This window comes from Atta colombica, unplaced genomic scaffold (assembly GCF_001594045.1).
Source record: "Atta colombica isolate Treedump-2 unplaced genomic scaffold, Acol1.0 scaffold85, whole genome shotgun sequence".
In the NCBI taxonomy this organism is placed as follows: Eukaryota; Metazoa; Arthropoda; class Insecta; order Hymenoptera; family Formicidae; genus Atta; species Atta colombica.
In genome coordinates, this window is record NW_017259578.1 from 453,648 (window position 1) to 471,656 (window position 18,009).

At 32.1% G+C, this 18,009-nt stretch overlaps 1 protein-coding gene across 1 annotated transcript in view; it reads left to right on the forward strand.

The window, feature by feature from the left end:
• Window positions 1-18,009, forward strand: part of LOC108693036 — a gene marked incomplete at its 5' end in the record, with an annotated part of 57,921 nt that overhangs the window by 22,037 nt on the left and 17,875 nt on the right. The window contains 3 exons of the mRNA XM_018201677.1: window positions 2,788-2,969; window positions 9,506-9,589; window positions 16,412-16,420. Of these exons, the coding sequence (XP_018057166.1) occupies window positions 2,788-2,969; window positions 9,506-9,589; window positions 16,412-16,420 (275 nt within the window). The remainder of the gene's footprint in view (window positions 1-2,787; window positions 2,970-9,505; window positions 9,590-16,411; window positions 16,421-18,009) is intronic.

The following is an 18,009-nucleotide window of genomic DNA, read 5'->3' on the forward strand; positions in this document are numbered from 1 at the left end:
AAATATTTCTGATAAAGAAATAAGTAATCACCATTTATTAAATGATACTCCGACGGTGCCAACAAATTTGCCTGATCTTCAATTAAATGTAATGTTTCACCAATCCATTATCGATGCGCGTCATACGTTAAATTTAATTGTGGCTGTAGATATTATAAATTGTATAAAAACTACAAGAACACTATCTGTACAACTTGATGAAGCCACTCGATGTGACGTACTATGGAAACAATTATATTCTCCAAAAAAAAGAAAAATTTTAACATAGCATTTAGGAAAAGCTCTAAGAAATTGATTCCTATTTAATAGAATTCATTATTTTCTAGAACAAATACTTTTGTTAAGAGAAAAAATATTAGAGGTCAACGGACCCTTGAAATTTTCTCCTAAAAGATATATTTTTTAGTACATCGAGGAATATATCTTATATTTGCGATCAGTTGCAGAAACTATTGATAAATTACAAAAAGAAACGCACTGTTCACATGAATATCTACTTCCTTGCTTGATTTCTCTGCGCCGAAAATTAATGCATATTAGAAACAGTGATAACTTAGTTTTTTGTCAACCAATAGCAGAAAGTTTATTAATCAGCATTGAGAGACGAGTTTATTAATTAGCATTAAGATTTAATGATTTTTTTCAATCTAAATCCTAGGTAATGGACGTTTCAGAGCAATTATAGCAATTACACATCTTAAATTCAAAATACAGTGGATTGGATGCTTAAATGCTACCACTCAATGAGGGAAATTTATAAAGCTGTGATGCTGCCCGAATTGAAAGTACAGCTCAACAAAGTATTATTTCTAATCAAAATACAAGATGTTTTTTTTATTTTGCAGATGAACAAAATAATTCGATTTTATCATTAGTGACGTTTAAAAATTCTGATGCTAAAATGGAAATACGAAGATATGTATACGAGCTATGTACTGATAACATGTTCGCAATTAATACATATCCAATTGTCAAGAAATTATTCATTAAATATAATACGCCGTTTATTTTCATTTGCAACAATGTATAATTTGCTACAATAAACTATCAGATCAAATATATTTTAGCAAATAATATGAAATAAAACTAGTAATAACACACGTAAACATGTTACGAATAACTCAATCATGTATAGAGTGAATATACTTTTTTGTTGAGAAATTTTTGATTGAGAAATTTTTCTTTAGTTTTAACTAATTTCTCTATATATTACAGGAATTTAACAAACTTATATTATGTACAATTTGTTTATACAATTAACATTATACAATTTGTTTAAGGTACAAATATTAACACATTTTAGTTAGAATTGTCAAATTTAAGATATTAAACATAGTTTTCGAATCGCATTTAGAAAGAATTATGTACTAAGAGTTAAACATTTAAATGTCAGAAATAAAAAAAATCATAAATAAATTGATAATAATTAATTTTTTTCAAATCCCTTCATATTCCTTGAGCATTAATAAAATAAATTCATATTAATAAAATCTCTTTCAAAAAGCCTTTTGAAAAAAAAGGAAAAATACACATTCTTACTGATCAAAAATGGATATGAAATACATATCAACCAAGTTCATTACTCAACAAACATCTCAAAAAATTTATTTGTAAATAACTTATTAATTTTTTAGAAAACATAAAACGGACTGGAAATGACTAAAGTAATCAACTGAATTATAGTGAAGAAAAAACTTGGCGTACCCAGGTGCTATTGTCTCCTGAACATTAGACGATTAATACTTACACTCAGTCCCACGATCTGTTACTTGCAGATACATTTTTATGTCTTTACATACTATGTCACTAATATGTCTATTTAATTATTTGTTATGATTCAAATAATAAATAATAAATTTGTATTCTTTCGAAGTGGATTGAATAACAAACATGTTTTTATTCGTCAATCACAAATGGCCGAATAATGAATAAATTTTTATTGTTTGTTTGTTATTTAAATAAATGATGATCATTTATTGAAGATTAAAGTCATTTATTGAAATAGTCAATTAAAAATAAATTCTCATTTATTAATCATCAAATGTTAAATGTCAATCATGCCCATCTTTGCACATTAGACCCTATATAATCGTATTGTGAGAAGTATCGAATCCAACATGTTGATTTTCTTACTGCTTATTGTAAATATTACATTTGAAGCATTTTACGTTCAAGAGCCTATAAACACGGAATTCATTATCTTCGAAATATGTGAATAAAGGAAAGATACTACTAAATAAAATTCAAATAATATTCACAACTTATCGCAAAAAAATATGATCATACAAGCATTTTCCGTCGTTAGGAAATAATAAACATATAATTGAAAGAATCCTTTTTTCCATTTATAAGAAATGTTTATAAGAAATGTTAAAATAGTATAAGAAATAATATAAGAAAAAATTAAAATTAAATAATAAATAGCGGAATTATAATTTTTCATGTACATGTTCTGCCTTAAAAAAGCATTTTTGATCAGAAAAAGGATACAATATTATTCATCGACGTTAATTATTTATAACTTCAGAATGAACAAGAAACATTAAATTCTTGAATCATATTTGAAATCTGATTTTTATAATTAATGATCTATATAATTAACATACTGCAATATCGAAGTTATTGACAATAATATTTTCTAAAAGAAATATTTATTTAAAACAAGTTAAGACATGAGGTTTATCAGAATAAATAATATTATAAATAATAATAAATATCAAAATAAATAATAGTAAATATTTTTGTTTTATATTAATTTTCATAATTGTATTCATGTTGACATTGCAGAAATATTCCGGAGAGAAAAATTGATAATTTCACCATAAAACTGCGTGACGATGGGCTGTACAATATCCTGTTGCGAATCACCTTATTGGATGAAGATTTACCGGAAACAACTATTGTTAAATGTTTGCTCAGCATATCTAACGCTTTATACAACGTTTCTCGCAAGACTGTTTATTATGCTGGTTAGTAATGAATATTTACTTCTACTAATGTACATGTATATACTTATATATACGAATGTGTACATATATATGACTTTGGTATATTTCAAGGACATTTTTTGTCACATATGGTGCATTTTGAGGATTGTCCTCGGAATTATAGTTTTATGGATGGTAACATTTGAGAATATCAAATCCATCGAATGGAATAGTCTTCAAAATAGATCAAATACATTTAAATACAGTTTTGCATTCGGTACATTTTTAAGGACACAAAAAATTAAACTTATTATATCAAAAATAATTAATAAAGGTATATGTATACTGCATAAAAAATAAAAAAGTTATTTTATTATAGCCTACCTAGTTTTAATTTATTATCATATATCCTCAAAATACAATATATCGCGTATTTTTTTCTGAATTTTTTAATTTTGAATATTTTCATATTATCAAATAATTTTTTAAAAAAATATTGAATAATAATAATAGATTTATGGAAAAATGAAATATATTGCATTATATTGTAAATTATGTTTACAATTTATTTGTGGAATCTCAAAATAAGTGAAGTACTTTGTACTTAAAGATGACGAAATTGTTTTTGATAGTTTTGAAGTGCTGATTGCAAAATTGTATCACTTCAAATTTTTGAGATATTCTAATCTAAATGTGAAAGAAATTATGTACTCGACTATTTTCAACGATTTACAAAATGATTAACAATTTTTTTCAGGTAGATATCACATTAAAATATTATTCTTCCCTTTCGAACGCATATTCGATTGATACATTCAGATTTTTTATTACTGAGAGTTTATTACTAGAGTAAATAAATAACATTAAAAAATTATAAAACGGATTCCTCAAAATTCAATAATTAATTAAAAAGTATAAAAGACTTTAAGAATCAGCGTGGAAGATAATGAGCAAACATATTATTTTAAAAGAACTTTACTTCTTCTCTAACAACTATATATAAAAAGCTATTATGTCCGGTGGACTCTACTATTTCTTCGTCTCGCGTTCAATAAAGTAAGGGACGAACAAATAACCGATAATATGAATCCGAGAAAAGTTTCCAATCAAAAAAATCTATGTTTATTTAGAATCGAGCGATAAGAAAACTTTTATAGCATTAATACATTGGAAATCAAGCGTTAAATCTCCTTTCAAGCGTCGTGGAAAAGAAAATCATCAAATAAACTTTGGCACATCGCGTCAGTTCCAAAGTGCTAAGCTGGACAAAACGATCCCCATGATAAGAGTGACATTGCGGACATGATACTCGAAAGAAGACGACATATTTAATCATCTCACGCTGATATCATGCGGATGATCTCATGTGTAGGTTTAAGACAGGGTCATACAATTTAATGACATCTTTCGATATTGGGAAAAATCAACACAAATTGCGATTAACTAAATCCAAGGAAACATAGAATCCCAATTGTAAAAATAATAAGAAAAGAAACCGGTAATCCACAACACATTCTCCCCTCATTACGAAAACCACCAATAAGAATAGAAAAATAGAAAAAAATCGGAACTTACAGCGCGGGCGGAGCCAACTTAAGGGCAACTTTCCAATGATTAATTAAAATTGTTGTCATACCAAATAGTAGAAAAAAAATCCTACGAATTTGATTCCTCGATTTACCAATCAGACACATCTTACCAAAGAACCTCCTCCAAAAAACTATCTTTATAAACCGCGACATCACGAGACACGATGTAGAGAAAAATTAGTTCCATATAGCTCTGTAGAGCTCTGTGTAGTTACACTTTTCAAAATTATATCATCAAAATTATATCAGTGCAAATTCTGAAGCAACCGTTCCACTGCTGCCAAAGGCCCTTTCGCTCCAAGCGACTACCAGATCGTTGATCTCCAAGCATCAGGGAACCTCGATGACCTCGAAAATACACTTTTAGAAAACAGTTCTTTTTTTCAGTTACTTACTTCGGGAACCTAATCAGATCACTCCCTAGAAAAAAATCTCAATCAATCTCCCTTTCTCTGCAGTCTTAATTTTTTATTTCTACAGCTCACTTATAAGAACTAATAAGAACTACCGTTCTTATCCTCTCATATTTATCAATTTCTTCGATGAATTCTGTATTCTTTACTTAGAAATCTGCCTAATCCGCGAACTTCACTCTCTCATTATCTGCTTTCTTTTTTCTATGCAAAATCTAACAAAACATTTTTATATTTAAAAATCATAATGAGTAATCGGCCACGTACACGCCTTTCCCGTGCGGCTAAACACCTATGAACTCAACGCCTCAAGGAGGCTCATCAACTTCTAGATGAGGTCTATCAAGCATACCTCAATAGCATAAATAGTAATAATAATGATACAATAACATTAACTAATGGTCTAGATAATAATAGTATTAATAACGATACATATAATAATCGAGCTAGTAATAACAACAATAATGATAACAATAATAATAACAAGGATATTTGCAAGCCCTCTTCCTCGATCTTCTGTCGAATTAATCTCATCACAGTTAACATAAAGAATATTTCTTGACACTCATTCTCGTTCCATTTCTCCCGGATTCAACATCAAGCGTGGAGATGAAATCCTCCCTTTCTGTCCTCGTTACTACTTTCATCACGATTCCCAATCATTATCTTCTCTCTTCCCACAGTTTCAAATTTCTACCGAACCCCTTCCCACGAACTTTTACCATAAATCATCAAACTGCAGATCAGAAGCGCAATAACCGAACAACCACCAAAGACCCTTATATCTATTTTCTTTCCTCACATCCCTCACCCTTTTTTAGTCCCGACAGCTCACTTTAAAAATTTTTTCCCTGCTCATATACAATTAATAAAATTAGATAGATATAATTTAATGAACACACACACACACACACACAAAACACACACGCGCGCGCGCGCGCACACACACTTACCTTACCTTACATCTTTTTTTTGTATTTAATAATTTAGGCCGACACTGATATCGCGAATACACATACTTACATCGTAACGTTCACAATCATTTGCTCAGTTAATTATTAAGAATAACTCGTTAAGTTAATTATGCTAGATAACTCTTGTAACTTAAAACTGTAAGATCCTAGTATAGTATAAAATTAAACAATTTGTTAACAAACTAATTGAATTTTTTTTAATAATAAATATAAATACACATCTATATATATTAGGTGTACAACTTTGCTTCCGCCGTTTTCCTATAGATGGCTTTAGCGGTGGTGGTCGAAATAAATAGATCATAGACATCATACAATAAACTTGGGCATCTGTCAACATAACCCCATAGAAACATTAGTCGATTTGTGTCTGCATCATAAAGTTATTCTCGATTGAAAATGTCAATTTACGAGTCAAATTCTCGTAATTTGCGGAAGGTTTTAATTTTTTGCTCCAATATGAAGAAATCTGCGGCTGAGGCTCATCGAATGCTCTCAAATACTTATTGTGAGGCCGCTATTAGTGAAAAAACGTGTCGTGAGTGGTTTCAACGCTTCAAGAACGGATTTTGACGTCGAAGACCGGCATAGCGATGGAAGAGAGAAGGTTTTCAAAGATGCAGAATTGGAGGCATTACTTGAACAAGACTCGTGTCAAAATCAAGAACAATTGGCATGATCATTGGGAGTGACTCAACAAGCCATTTCAAAACGCCTCAAAGCCATGGGAATGATTCAGAAGCAAAGAAATTGGGTGCCGTACGAATTGAAGCCGAGAGATGTTGAACAGCGTTTGTTTGCTTGTGAACAGCTGCTTGAAAGGCAAAGACGGAAGGGATTTCTGCATCGCATTGTGACTGGGGACGAAAAATGGGTTCATTACGATAATCCAAGCGCAGAAAATCATGGAGAGTTCCCAGCCATGCTTCCACGTCGACGATCAAACCGAATATTCACGGCTCCAATGCTCTGTATTTGGTGGGACCAGTTCGGCGTAGTGTATTATGAACTGTTAAAACCGACTGAAACAATCACAGGCGATCGGTATCGAACGCAATTGATGCGTTTGAGCCGAGCATTGAAAGACAAACGGCCGCAATACAACGAGAAACACGATAAAGTGATTTTGCAGCATGACAATGCTCGACCCCATGTTGCGAAAGTGGTCAAGACATACGTGGATACATTGAAATGGGAAGTCCTACCCCACCCGCCGTATTCTCCAGACGTTTCTCCCTCTATCACTTATTTCGATCAATGGCCTGGCTGACCAGCACTTCCGGTCTTATGAAGAAGTAAAAAATTGGATCGATTCGTGGATAGCTTCAAAAGATGACCAGTTTTTTCGACGCGGGATTCGTACGCTACTCGAAAGATGGGAGAAAGTAGTGGCCAGCGATGGATAATACTTTGAATCATAAATGTATAACCAGTTTTTTACAATAAAGCCTCGAATTTCGGAAAAAAAACGGCGGAAGCAAAGTTGTACACCTAATACAAGAATGCCGATCGCTATAAACTTAACAAAGTTTGCGTATTACCATCGCATGAATTATCAGATCAGTTTTTTGATGAATCACATTTCTGTTTTTTTGAACAGAATCCACTTATTTAGCTATTCGATTTTGGTTAGACTTCTTCTTTTTTTTATCATATTACGTCAAGTTTATGTTTTATGATAATTAAAGTTAAAAAAAGAAAATTGTACCACAAAATTTCTTCAATTTTATCCATTATGATAGAAATACAAAGATATTCTCTTGTGCAGTATACCCAGCTAATGAATTGCAGTTTGACTGCCGTCATCACTAAGCGACAAATTTGAATTGTTTAACAACATTAGCATAATAACATTAATGAATTATGCGCAATTTAATATTAAAATTATAGAAAAGTGCATATCTTGAAATGTAAGTTAATTTTTGTTGTTATTTACAAATTGATAATAAGAAATTTTAAGTTTTGATTTATATTAAAAAAATATTAAAAGACAAAATTTTTAACACTAAGTGACATTTTAGTCGATCAGTATTTTAAAGAATTTTCATGTATTGAATATGTAAAAAATAAAACGCTTTGCACATACAATTGTATATAATGTATTGTATTTATGTATTGTATTGTAGTAATTTATTAAGTATAAAAATTATCGGGGAACAGTTTTATATTTGATAATGAAGAAAAATTTTGAGGAATTTTGAGAGGAAGGTTATGTACAATACAAATAAAAAACATGGAACACTATCAAGTATCAGGTTCATTATATCAACTAACGTACTCATTATCAAATATCCACATGATATTACAATAATATCAAGCAGTCAGGCCGATGTCTCATAGAGCGGAAATTGGCAACGAAACTTGTGGATCAATAGGACGAATCGCAATCATTCCGCTATTTTCACTATAATTTCACTGTTACAATTTGCGGAATAAACAAAAGTTGCTAATAACCTTAATTTATACTGTCGATGTATATTACAGCCATTGTCCATATAATGAGATTGGTTATTATTTTTTATCTTTTTCATTAATATGGACACAGAATTGATAAATAGCAAAATATTAATGATTCGATGACTACATATGAATGTAGATGTTAATCAACAGCCTACGATTCTGTTTATTTTTTTTCTCTTATGTCCTATTGAGCGGTAAACGCGACAGCGGAATCAAGTTTTAGCCAATCATGAGATAGTTTTACAATTATGTTAAAAATATTTTACTGTTAGAGAAGTCCTAATATTTACCGATTTGTTATATACATTATTATATTTACATTAAAATATTATTTTTATTATTACAAGTAAATAACATAAAAAGTATGATTTTATATTATTCCGCGTGTTTCGCTTCTGCTTATTTCGCTCTATGGAACATAAAGGATTTAAGGAAAGCGTAAGAAAGAAAACGGAATGACTGTGATTTCTCATGTCGATTTTACAATATAAGTAATACATATTATATTATTAGAGTTAAGTAAAAAAGTTAAAAAGTATCACATGAGTTTTATTTTTTAGAATTTAACTTAATGCCAATAATTGATATCAAATCTTTTATAGGAATGCTGCATAAAATTTTGTAGAATTTAATTTAGCGCCAATTGTTGATATCAAATCTTTTATACAAATGATACATATCATTGGAATTAAGTAAATGAAGAAGACAGTATCACTTGAGTTTTACTTTTTAATTTGATAAAACTTCATTTGGTTGATAAAGACAGTAGCACACACATTTGAATTTTAATTTTTTAATTTTAATCTGGTACAATATAATAGTTTTATCAAGAGATAATAATTTTTGACAGAGAATTGAAGCTGCCATTATTAAGTTAAAATAGAAAGACATTCAATGAGAATATTTTTGTAAAAGAATTTTAAAGCAATAATACTACTTGAGTTGGAATAGTAAAAAGATATATAACGTATTATTTAAGTTCTATTAGCGAAGCATGTATTAATTTGCGCACTAATTACCGTAGTAGTTTTATAAGATATTTTACTTTTTGTTTGATTTATCTCGAAATCTAATTCTTATTTTATATCTTTGTTATATATTTGTTTATTGAGCTAATATATAATATAACATTTGTTGTGCAGGAACTTTTACTACTACATCAACTACTACAACGAAGTTACATCGTAAAATGGAAATCCAGACCTTAGACAAATCGAAATCTTATGGTGATGGTAAGATTCAGTTTATTCTTAGATGATCAATTTATCACTACACAATAAAAAATTTGGTATTATTTTAACACAATTTACGTGTCCCAAACGATCCACCCAAATCTTTATATTAATTTAACGTAAGATAAAAGTAAAGATAGGCCGATTCTAACTCATTAGTGCGTATACGTATATGCGATGTGTGTGTGTGTGTGTGTGTGTGTGTGTGTGTGTGTGTGTGTGTGTGTGTGTCGAGTTAGGGAGGGAGAAGTGTATATAGACGTTGAGGAGAGGAAACGTGTCACAGGGATTCGTATTAGAAAGGGAAGGAGATTCGTTCTTTCTTTCTCTCACCCAGTGCGTTCTCTCTTTAACCTGTTATCCTTTCTCTTTCATCTATTGCAGGATTTTTAACATGTCTTTTAATAATACAATATAATGTTACATCCATAGTCTTTTTTTCCATGTTAGCATTTTCTTCCATGTTAGAATTTTCGTCATCACTATAAAAGTTATTAAATATCGGTAGATCATCTATTTCTAACATAGGAGGTTACAATAGCGACGAGCCGAATAATATTCGTTTTTGAGACTAATAATCCACTCGGGACAAAGTTGTTGGATTTAATATTTGAATCAAGTCGAATTGAAGAACTTTATCCCGAAGAACAGGAGAAGTTAATAGATTAACAATTACAAACTGGAACAGTTGTCTGTAATAAATGACACATGTGGCTCTAAGTTGAATTCGGCAGTCGATGACAAAAGTTGTTTTAGACACATTCCCATTTCACAACCGACACTTTCAATCCTAATCCTAGATTACACCAGTAATATACGTGAGACCTGCACGCAGCACTACTAACTCGCGAATATAAAGAAAGCCCTTTGCGAACAGACTGGCAGTCAAACTCTATTTCCGACACGAAACTCTGCCTATTCGCGACTATACAGTAAAAGTTATCTAATCAACCGATCACACTCTGCCGGTCCGCAACCAGATCATTTAACTGATTCTAGTGATGAGTCGCGATCAGTTAACTCAAGCGATCTTATTCGCGATCCTATTACTGTCAAGTAACTCTACTGAAGTCTCCAAATCGCTAGGTCCCCTTGGAGTTTTATAGTCACAGAGATCAGATCTCCGACAATCATCTTCTAAAGCCAAAACCTGCTGAGTAGTAGTAAGTCCCCCCTTAATTTATATATCTATATATTCATCGCGAAACGAATTCCTCATTCATCCCGATGATTCATTTGAATCTTTAAATAACCGATTTCCACATGCAACACAACCTCTCCCATCAGATGTTTACATAGTCCGATTATTTTGACCCACAAGAAATTCGAAATGCCATAACTGGCCAGCCACCTCTTGTTCACATTCTAGTACTCCTTCCGCGTACTCCTTCACCAGTTCCATATTTCGTTCCCGTAAATTTCTTTCATAATTTCTTCCTCCCTTCCTCCGTTGTAATTCATAAAATTAATTGATCCTGTATTGCCTCTCCCTTCACACACATACACATATACGCAGACTCACGCTCGCCCATGATTTAACTTGCAAAAATATGTATACTAGTCTTTTATGTAATTAATTAGTAATTCTGCGATTAATGATCTAAGTTATCGCGTTTCGCAATGTACAACACCTCATAGCAATTAGTTATAAAAATAAATACTATAATAAAATGAATTAAAAATAAAAATTATTCAAGAATATTAGCTTACTCTTACAACATGTTAAAATAACAGTTACCAATGCAGATGTAATCGATAACATAAAATTCTTGTTAAAAGACTAGCTTTCTCTTATATCTTAGTCGCAAACATAGATACATTTACTTTTAAAATATTGTATATAATACTAAGAAATTTTTGAGTTAATGATAAACTAGAATATTTTTGATATGACGTATCTCAATTTCCATTTATTCTAGAATCGTAAAACCTCGTATCGACTCCCAACCCTCGTTAGAGATCGCATATGGTTCCGAGTTATAAGGATTAAGTTCCTTGACTCGAATCGACGTTCGCATTGCTCATTAGAAACAGGTATTATAGTTTAGGACATTCCAGAGCTATAAAACAGTGCTCACAAAGATTTGTACATTTCGGGCCGATTTCGGCGCACTATCCCCATTATCGCTTGAGGCTCGGCAGCCGTCGGATGCTCACGTGATGCTCTGATTCAGGAGCATCTCTGTAGTTTAAACGTGCGGAGATTGTACCTTACTTTATTAAAGAATATTTTTCTTGCAAAATAATTTTTGCTTTCTTAAAATCAAATACTAAATTTTCCAAAACATTTTGTCTTGCCTATTAGAAACTATTCAATAATTGTTATAAATTTACATTGAAAAGTTTCTAGAATAACTAGCATATTTTGTCATAATAATTCTTGCTTATCAGAAATCATTCAATAATTGTTATTTATACCGAGAAGTTTCTATAATACATTGAGAAGTTTCTATATTTACACCAAGAAGTTTCTATATCGTCTTTATGTAATTGTTTAACCTTCCTTTTTAAACAATTGTACGTTAACCCTTTACAACACAGATCACACATATGTGATACCTTTTTAACCTCAGTTTTTATATTTTTATTTTATCATGTTTTTTATACAGTTTCTAACATATTACTAAAATAAAAATAACATTATCAGTGTTTAGAACATCAATTGTTATAAAAAACCCATGAAAACATTCCTATTGTTAACGAAATGTATTTTATAAATAAACAAACTGGAAAAATTCATATTTTTTTAACAATAAATTTAATTGTGACTAATCAACAATAGTTATAATTAGCCGAAAATGAAGTGAGAGGTTTTTTTGGGTCGCTGATTATAAATCTGAAGTTAAAATTAAAAAATTCAAAATGGCAGACAAAAAAACGAAAAATTGCTTGATTCTAATGAAACTTGTTATTTGGAGGTTTTCGCGATCCCTGATTGCGAATCTGGTCTCAGATTTTCAAAATTCAAAATGGCTAATCCAAGATGACGGACAAAAAGTTAAAAAATTAGTTTTGAGGTCAAGTAGGTTTTTTTGGATCTCTTATTACAAATTTGAAATCAAAATTAAAAAATTAAAATTAAAATTAAAATTAAAATTACTTAACTCCATTTTACAGTTCAAAACTAATTTTTAATTTTCTGTCCGCCATATTGGGTTTGCCATTTTAAATTTTGTAAATCTGAGGTCAAATTCGTAATCAGTTACCACGAAAAACTCCTGAATAACAAATTTCAACTGAATTCTATGTAAAGAAAAATGTGTGTTTTAAAAAGTTAAATAGAAAGTTAACAATTAAAGTTAGTAAAAAATTTAAAATGATAAAATTATATTCGCTTATAGAAGAAAATAGTTTTGCGATATAGAATCCTTGTTACTTGAGACTTTGTAAGACTTCATATGGAAAACACGGAATTTCCAGATTCACGTATTTCCTGACTTCAATCTTTGCAAGTCTGTTACAGAAACTTCTCGATGTAAATTTATAACAATTATTGAATACTTTCTGGTAGGCAAGAATTATTATGACAAAATATTTCAGAAAATTTAATATTTGATTTTTTTAAGAAAATAAAAATTATTTTGCAAGAAAAATATTTTTTAATAACGTAAGAATCTCCGCACGTTAAGCTATAGAGACGCTTCAGAGCGTCACGTGAACGCCCGGCGGCTCGGCCATCGAGCTTCGAACGGCAATGGGGGAAGTAGCGCGTGTGCAAATCTTTGCGAGCACTGCTATAAAAGGTACGTTCGACTTGCTCCCTTTCCCGCAGATGCATATGAGACAAAGGGTCTACTCTAACATCCTTCTATGCTCTATCCTTCTTATTCTTTCTTTTTCTAAACTCTATATAATTGGAGCTTGATAATAATAATATTTTCCCATATTAAGCTTATAAAAATAAGAAACTATTTTTTGGAAAGACTAAAATCTTCGATTTTATCATAGTGTAAAGTCACACTTAATAGAACTTTCTATCATTTATGTTAACTCCGAAGAGCTAAGATTTGACGAATTAGAATGTACTTTCAAACTGCTAAAATCTTCGTCATCGATTTTTAATTAAGTGGGTTAGACAACATTTCCTGCCGGCATATAAAGTCTCATCTTAATGAAGGACTGCATACACACTTTTTCTGGAATGACAGTGATATTTTTTATAGTAAACAAATACAGCAATACTTGTGAGTCGAAAAGTGAACGATTCGCTGGATTTGAATTTCAATTCGTTCATCATTCGATTCGTTTACTTTAAGTTATATATACTGACTGTCGCATCACTAGAAGTTGATTGTTTATCGATTTTGTTTTCAGTATCGACCATTGTTTATACTGAAAGACTCGACATTTTCCACATAAAATGTCATAAACAACAATTAGTCGTTGAATTTATTACCAAAATAAATTGTTTCTTTAGTTATAATTATCTTTTGACCAGGTACTTCATACGGTAAAAATTTATTATCCCCAGTGCATTTACGATTTATATCAGATACAGATTTTTTTCTACTGCATCAGTCAAATGCAAAAAAAAACAGAACAGCAAAAAAAATCAATATGGTAAGTATTTTTAGATAAGTGTTATGTATATAAAGAGGCGTTGTGATTGGGCCTACTAAAATAGTTCACCAAGCTTAAAACAATAATAATAAAATAATAATAATAGTTAATATTAATAATCAAAGTTGATAGCGTTCCACGGCGATTTACGCGACACAGAGTGCGAAAGACTAAAATACGTCTATTATGAACATGGAAATATCTCAATACGTACAAATGTAGTACCAGAATGGGTTCTGACGAGTAATGCCATTTTGATATTGAGGCTCAAAATTTTTTAAATGATCCTCGTATATACAGGGTGTCAAAATCCGGACAAATTTAAATTTAAATTTTCCGCTATATTGTGCCTTCGCTAGAGGTTGGCATTTAAGAAAGCCTGATGCTTCTAATAAACAGTCATATTCTCAAAATGGCCGCGATGTTGAAACTAAGTGCGAAGTATAATCGAAGAGTCGCGATCATCGAAGGCTTTCGCGCTGAATACTCAATAACGGAAATAATTTGGTTCTTTGAATATCCTCGATCAACCATTTAAGACGTTATGGCAAAATATATAGTTTTAGAATAGTCTACGAAGGATCCAGTATGCCAGCGAGAAAGAGTCACTCGAAAGAATGCTCCGCAGGAGGAACCCTGCAGATGAAAGAGCTCAAGCACTGATTTCGGATGATCCAGCAATCGTTGCGCGTTCTGATGGATGTAGTGAAGCCGTGGATGGAAACTGTGACGTCCGGAAGGCCATGTTTTTCAGCAGGACAATGTACTGGCTCATACGAGTTATTTGATTCAAAATTTGGCTCTCAGACAACATCGATGTTTTAGTCCAAGGAATTCTGGCCTCCCAACAGCCCAGTTTAAATCCTTTGGACTACGTATGGAGCGTAGTTGAAAGAGTCACAAATAAGTCTCAGCATCCCAATGTGACGTCATTAAGGACCGCTATTAGGGCAACATTCGTTAGCCATGGACAGCGCTACATTACAGCATGCGTACAAACGCTTCAGATTGGGAATAGAGATCGTCATTCAATCTAATGGAGAATATATCAAATAATTGTGCTCTACAAGGAGCCCAAATGCTATGTGAAAGAATTTTTTAATTTTAATAATATTAAGTGTACAACTTTGTTTCCGCCGTTTTCTTATAGATGGCTTTAGCGGTAAGTGGTGATCGAAATAAATAGATCATAGATATCATACAATAAACTTGGGCATCTGTCAACATAATCCCATAGAAACATTAGTCGATTTCTGTCTGCATCATAAAGTTATTCTCAATTGAAAATGTCAGTTTACGAGCCAAATTCTCATTTGCGGGAGGTTTTAATTTTTTGCTTCAATATGAAGAAATCTGCGGCTGAGGCTCATCCAATGCTCTCAAATACTTATGGTGAGGCCGCTATTAGTGAAAGAACGTGTCGTGAGTGATTTCAACGCTTCAAGAACGGTGATTTTGACCGGCATAGCGGTGGAAGAGAGAAGGTTTTCGAAGAATTGGAGGCATTACTTGAGCAAGACTCGTGTCAAAATCAAAAAGAATTGGCACGATCATTGGAAGTGACTCAACAAGCCATTTCAAAACGTCTCAAAGCCATGGAAATGATTCAGAAGCAAGGAAATTGGGTGCCGTACGAATTGAAGCCGAGAGATATTGAACGGCGTTTGTTTGCTTGTGAACAGCTGCTTGAAAGGCAAAGACAGAAGGGATTTCTGCATTGCATTGTGACTGGGGACGAAAAATGGGTTCATTACGATAATCCAAGCGCAGAAAATCATGGGGAGTTCCCAGCCATGCTTCCACATCGACGATCAAACCGAATATTCACGGCTCCAAAGTGATGCTCTGTATTTGGTGGGACCAGTTCGGCGTAGTGTATTATGAACTGTTAAAACCGACTGAAACAATCACAGGCGATCGGTATCGAACGCAATTGATGCGTTTGAGCCGAGCATTGAAAGACAAACGGCCGCAATACAACGAGAGAAACGATAAAGTGATTTTGCAGCATGACAATGCTCGACCCTATGTTGCGAAAGTGGTCAAGACATACTTGGATACGTTGAAATGGGAAGTCCTACCCCACCCGCCGTTTCTCCCTCTGACTATCACTTGTTTCGATCAATGGCACACGGCCTGACTGACCAGCACTTCTGGTCTTATGAAGAAGTAAAAAATTGGATAGATTCGTGGATAGCCTCGAAAGATGACCAGTTTTTTCGACGCGGAATTCATACGCTACCCGAAAGATGGGAGAAAGTAGTGGTCAGCGACAATACTTTGAATCATAAATGTATAACCAGTTTTTTACAATAAAATCTCGAATTTCGGAAAAAAACGGCGGAAGCAAAGTTGTACACCTAATATTTAATTTTTCATTTAAAATATTTTGTTTAAAGAATTTGTTCGATTTATCTGGATTTTGGTGACACATTCTGCACATATATTGGCGTTGATACTTCGAGAGAAGGAAAAGAATATTGAATAAACTCACTTGAATAATTAATCTTTACACACAGTTTAATATAATACGAAAGACTTTCTTTGCAATCGAAAAGGTAGACTCTTTCTTACAGAATTTAAGATGGCGGAAGCTCAAGAATCGAAGAGAAACTAGGAATCGAATAAATAGCGCGATAGTGAAACACAGAGTGACGCGTTCGCGGATGCCGCCATATACAAAAATGAGGGAACAAAAAATAGATACATATATATGATTCTAGTAAAATCATGCACAGAAAATTAAATGCGAATAGAGAGAGAATTTGCGAATTTTCGAACTTCCCTTCAATTTGAATTAACATATTTTGTGTTAGGCTCTATGGGAGTGTTTCGTGATCTCGTTATTTTCAATCCGCTAAACTTCAAGAGTTTCTTTATGTGACTCTTTTGACAATAGTCCTGCATTCAATTAATTTCCATTCCGATAAATCGCTTGATTTTGGTTATCTCTTTTGTTTTATAGCGCTATTTGATTTTTCATTTAAAACAAAAAATCTTCGATGTTTGCATTTGATGTAATTCAGTACACATATGATCACGTAGTTCAGTACATATATGATTCCATTACTGTCTGGATCACTATTTCGGTACAAACATATCTACCTCTGAGTTCATGAATTTCTTCATAAACGATTCAAATTCTGTAATTCATGCCTGTCATACTTGTTTAAAACCATAAATTGCCTTATGTAATTTGCCTTCCCTCCTCCGGAAAGCTTTTCGATATTGTCATGTATCTTTTCGTTTAGGTGGCTATTCAAATATGTTGCTTTGATATCGAGCTATTCCAGTTTCAGCTATTTGTTGGCAACAATTACTAGAAAGACTTTCACTGCTGTTGAGCTTAATAGCATGCACATAAGTATTCTCATTTTGCTCTGCTTGCATCTTCTTGCGACCAGTTTTGTTTTCTTGATTATTTCTTCCTCCTGGATCTAATTTTGTTCTGAATTTCCGTACAAATCAATACGTAATTGACCATTGCCTTTTACCACTTCTCATGTTTGATTTTCAAGTATGTTGTCCACTTCATTGTTGATCACATTTTTCAGCTTCATTATATATTATCTCTTCCTCGTTTAATTCTTCGATTTCTATCAAGTATCCGCGATAGTCTCCGTATCTTTTTGGTGGCGTCCTGTTACGTTGCAATAGTATTCTTCTTTTGATCTGTTTTGTTTCATCTGACTCATTTTTCTTCTTGCTGCTTTCATCTTTGTTATTATTTTCTCTCTTTCCGTATCCGTCCCTGATTGTGATTGTCATCTTTCGCATGTCTCTCATTTTCTTCGTTAGGTTCAATTTCTATCGCTGTCTTACGTGCTCTCCTTTTCGTCAGACTCTATAAACTT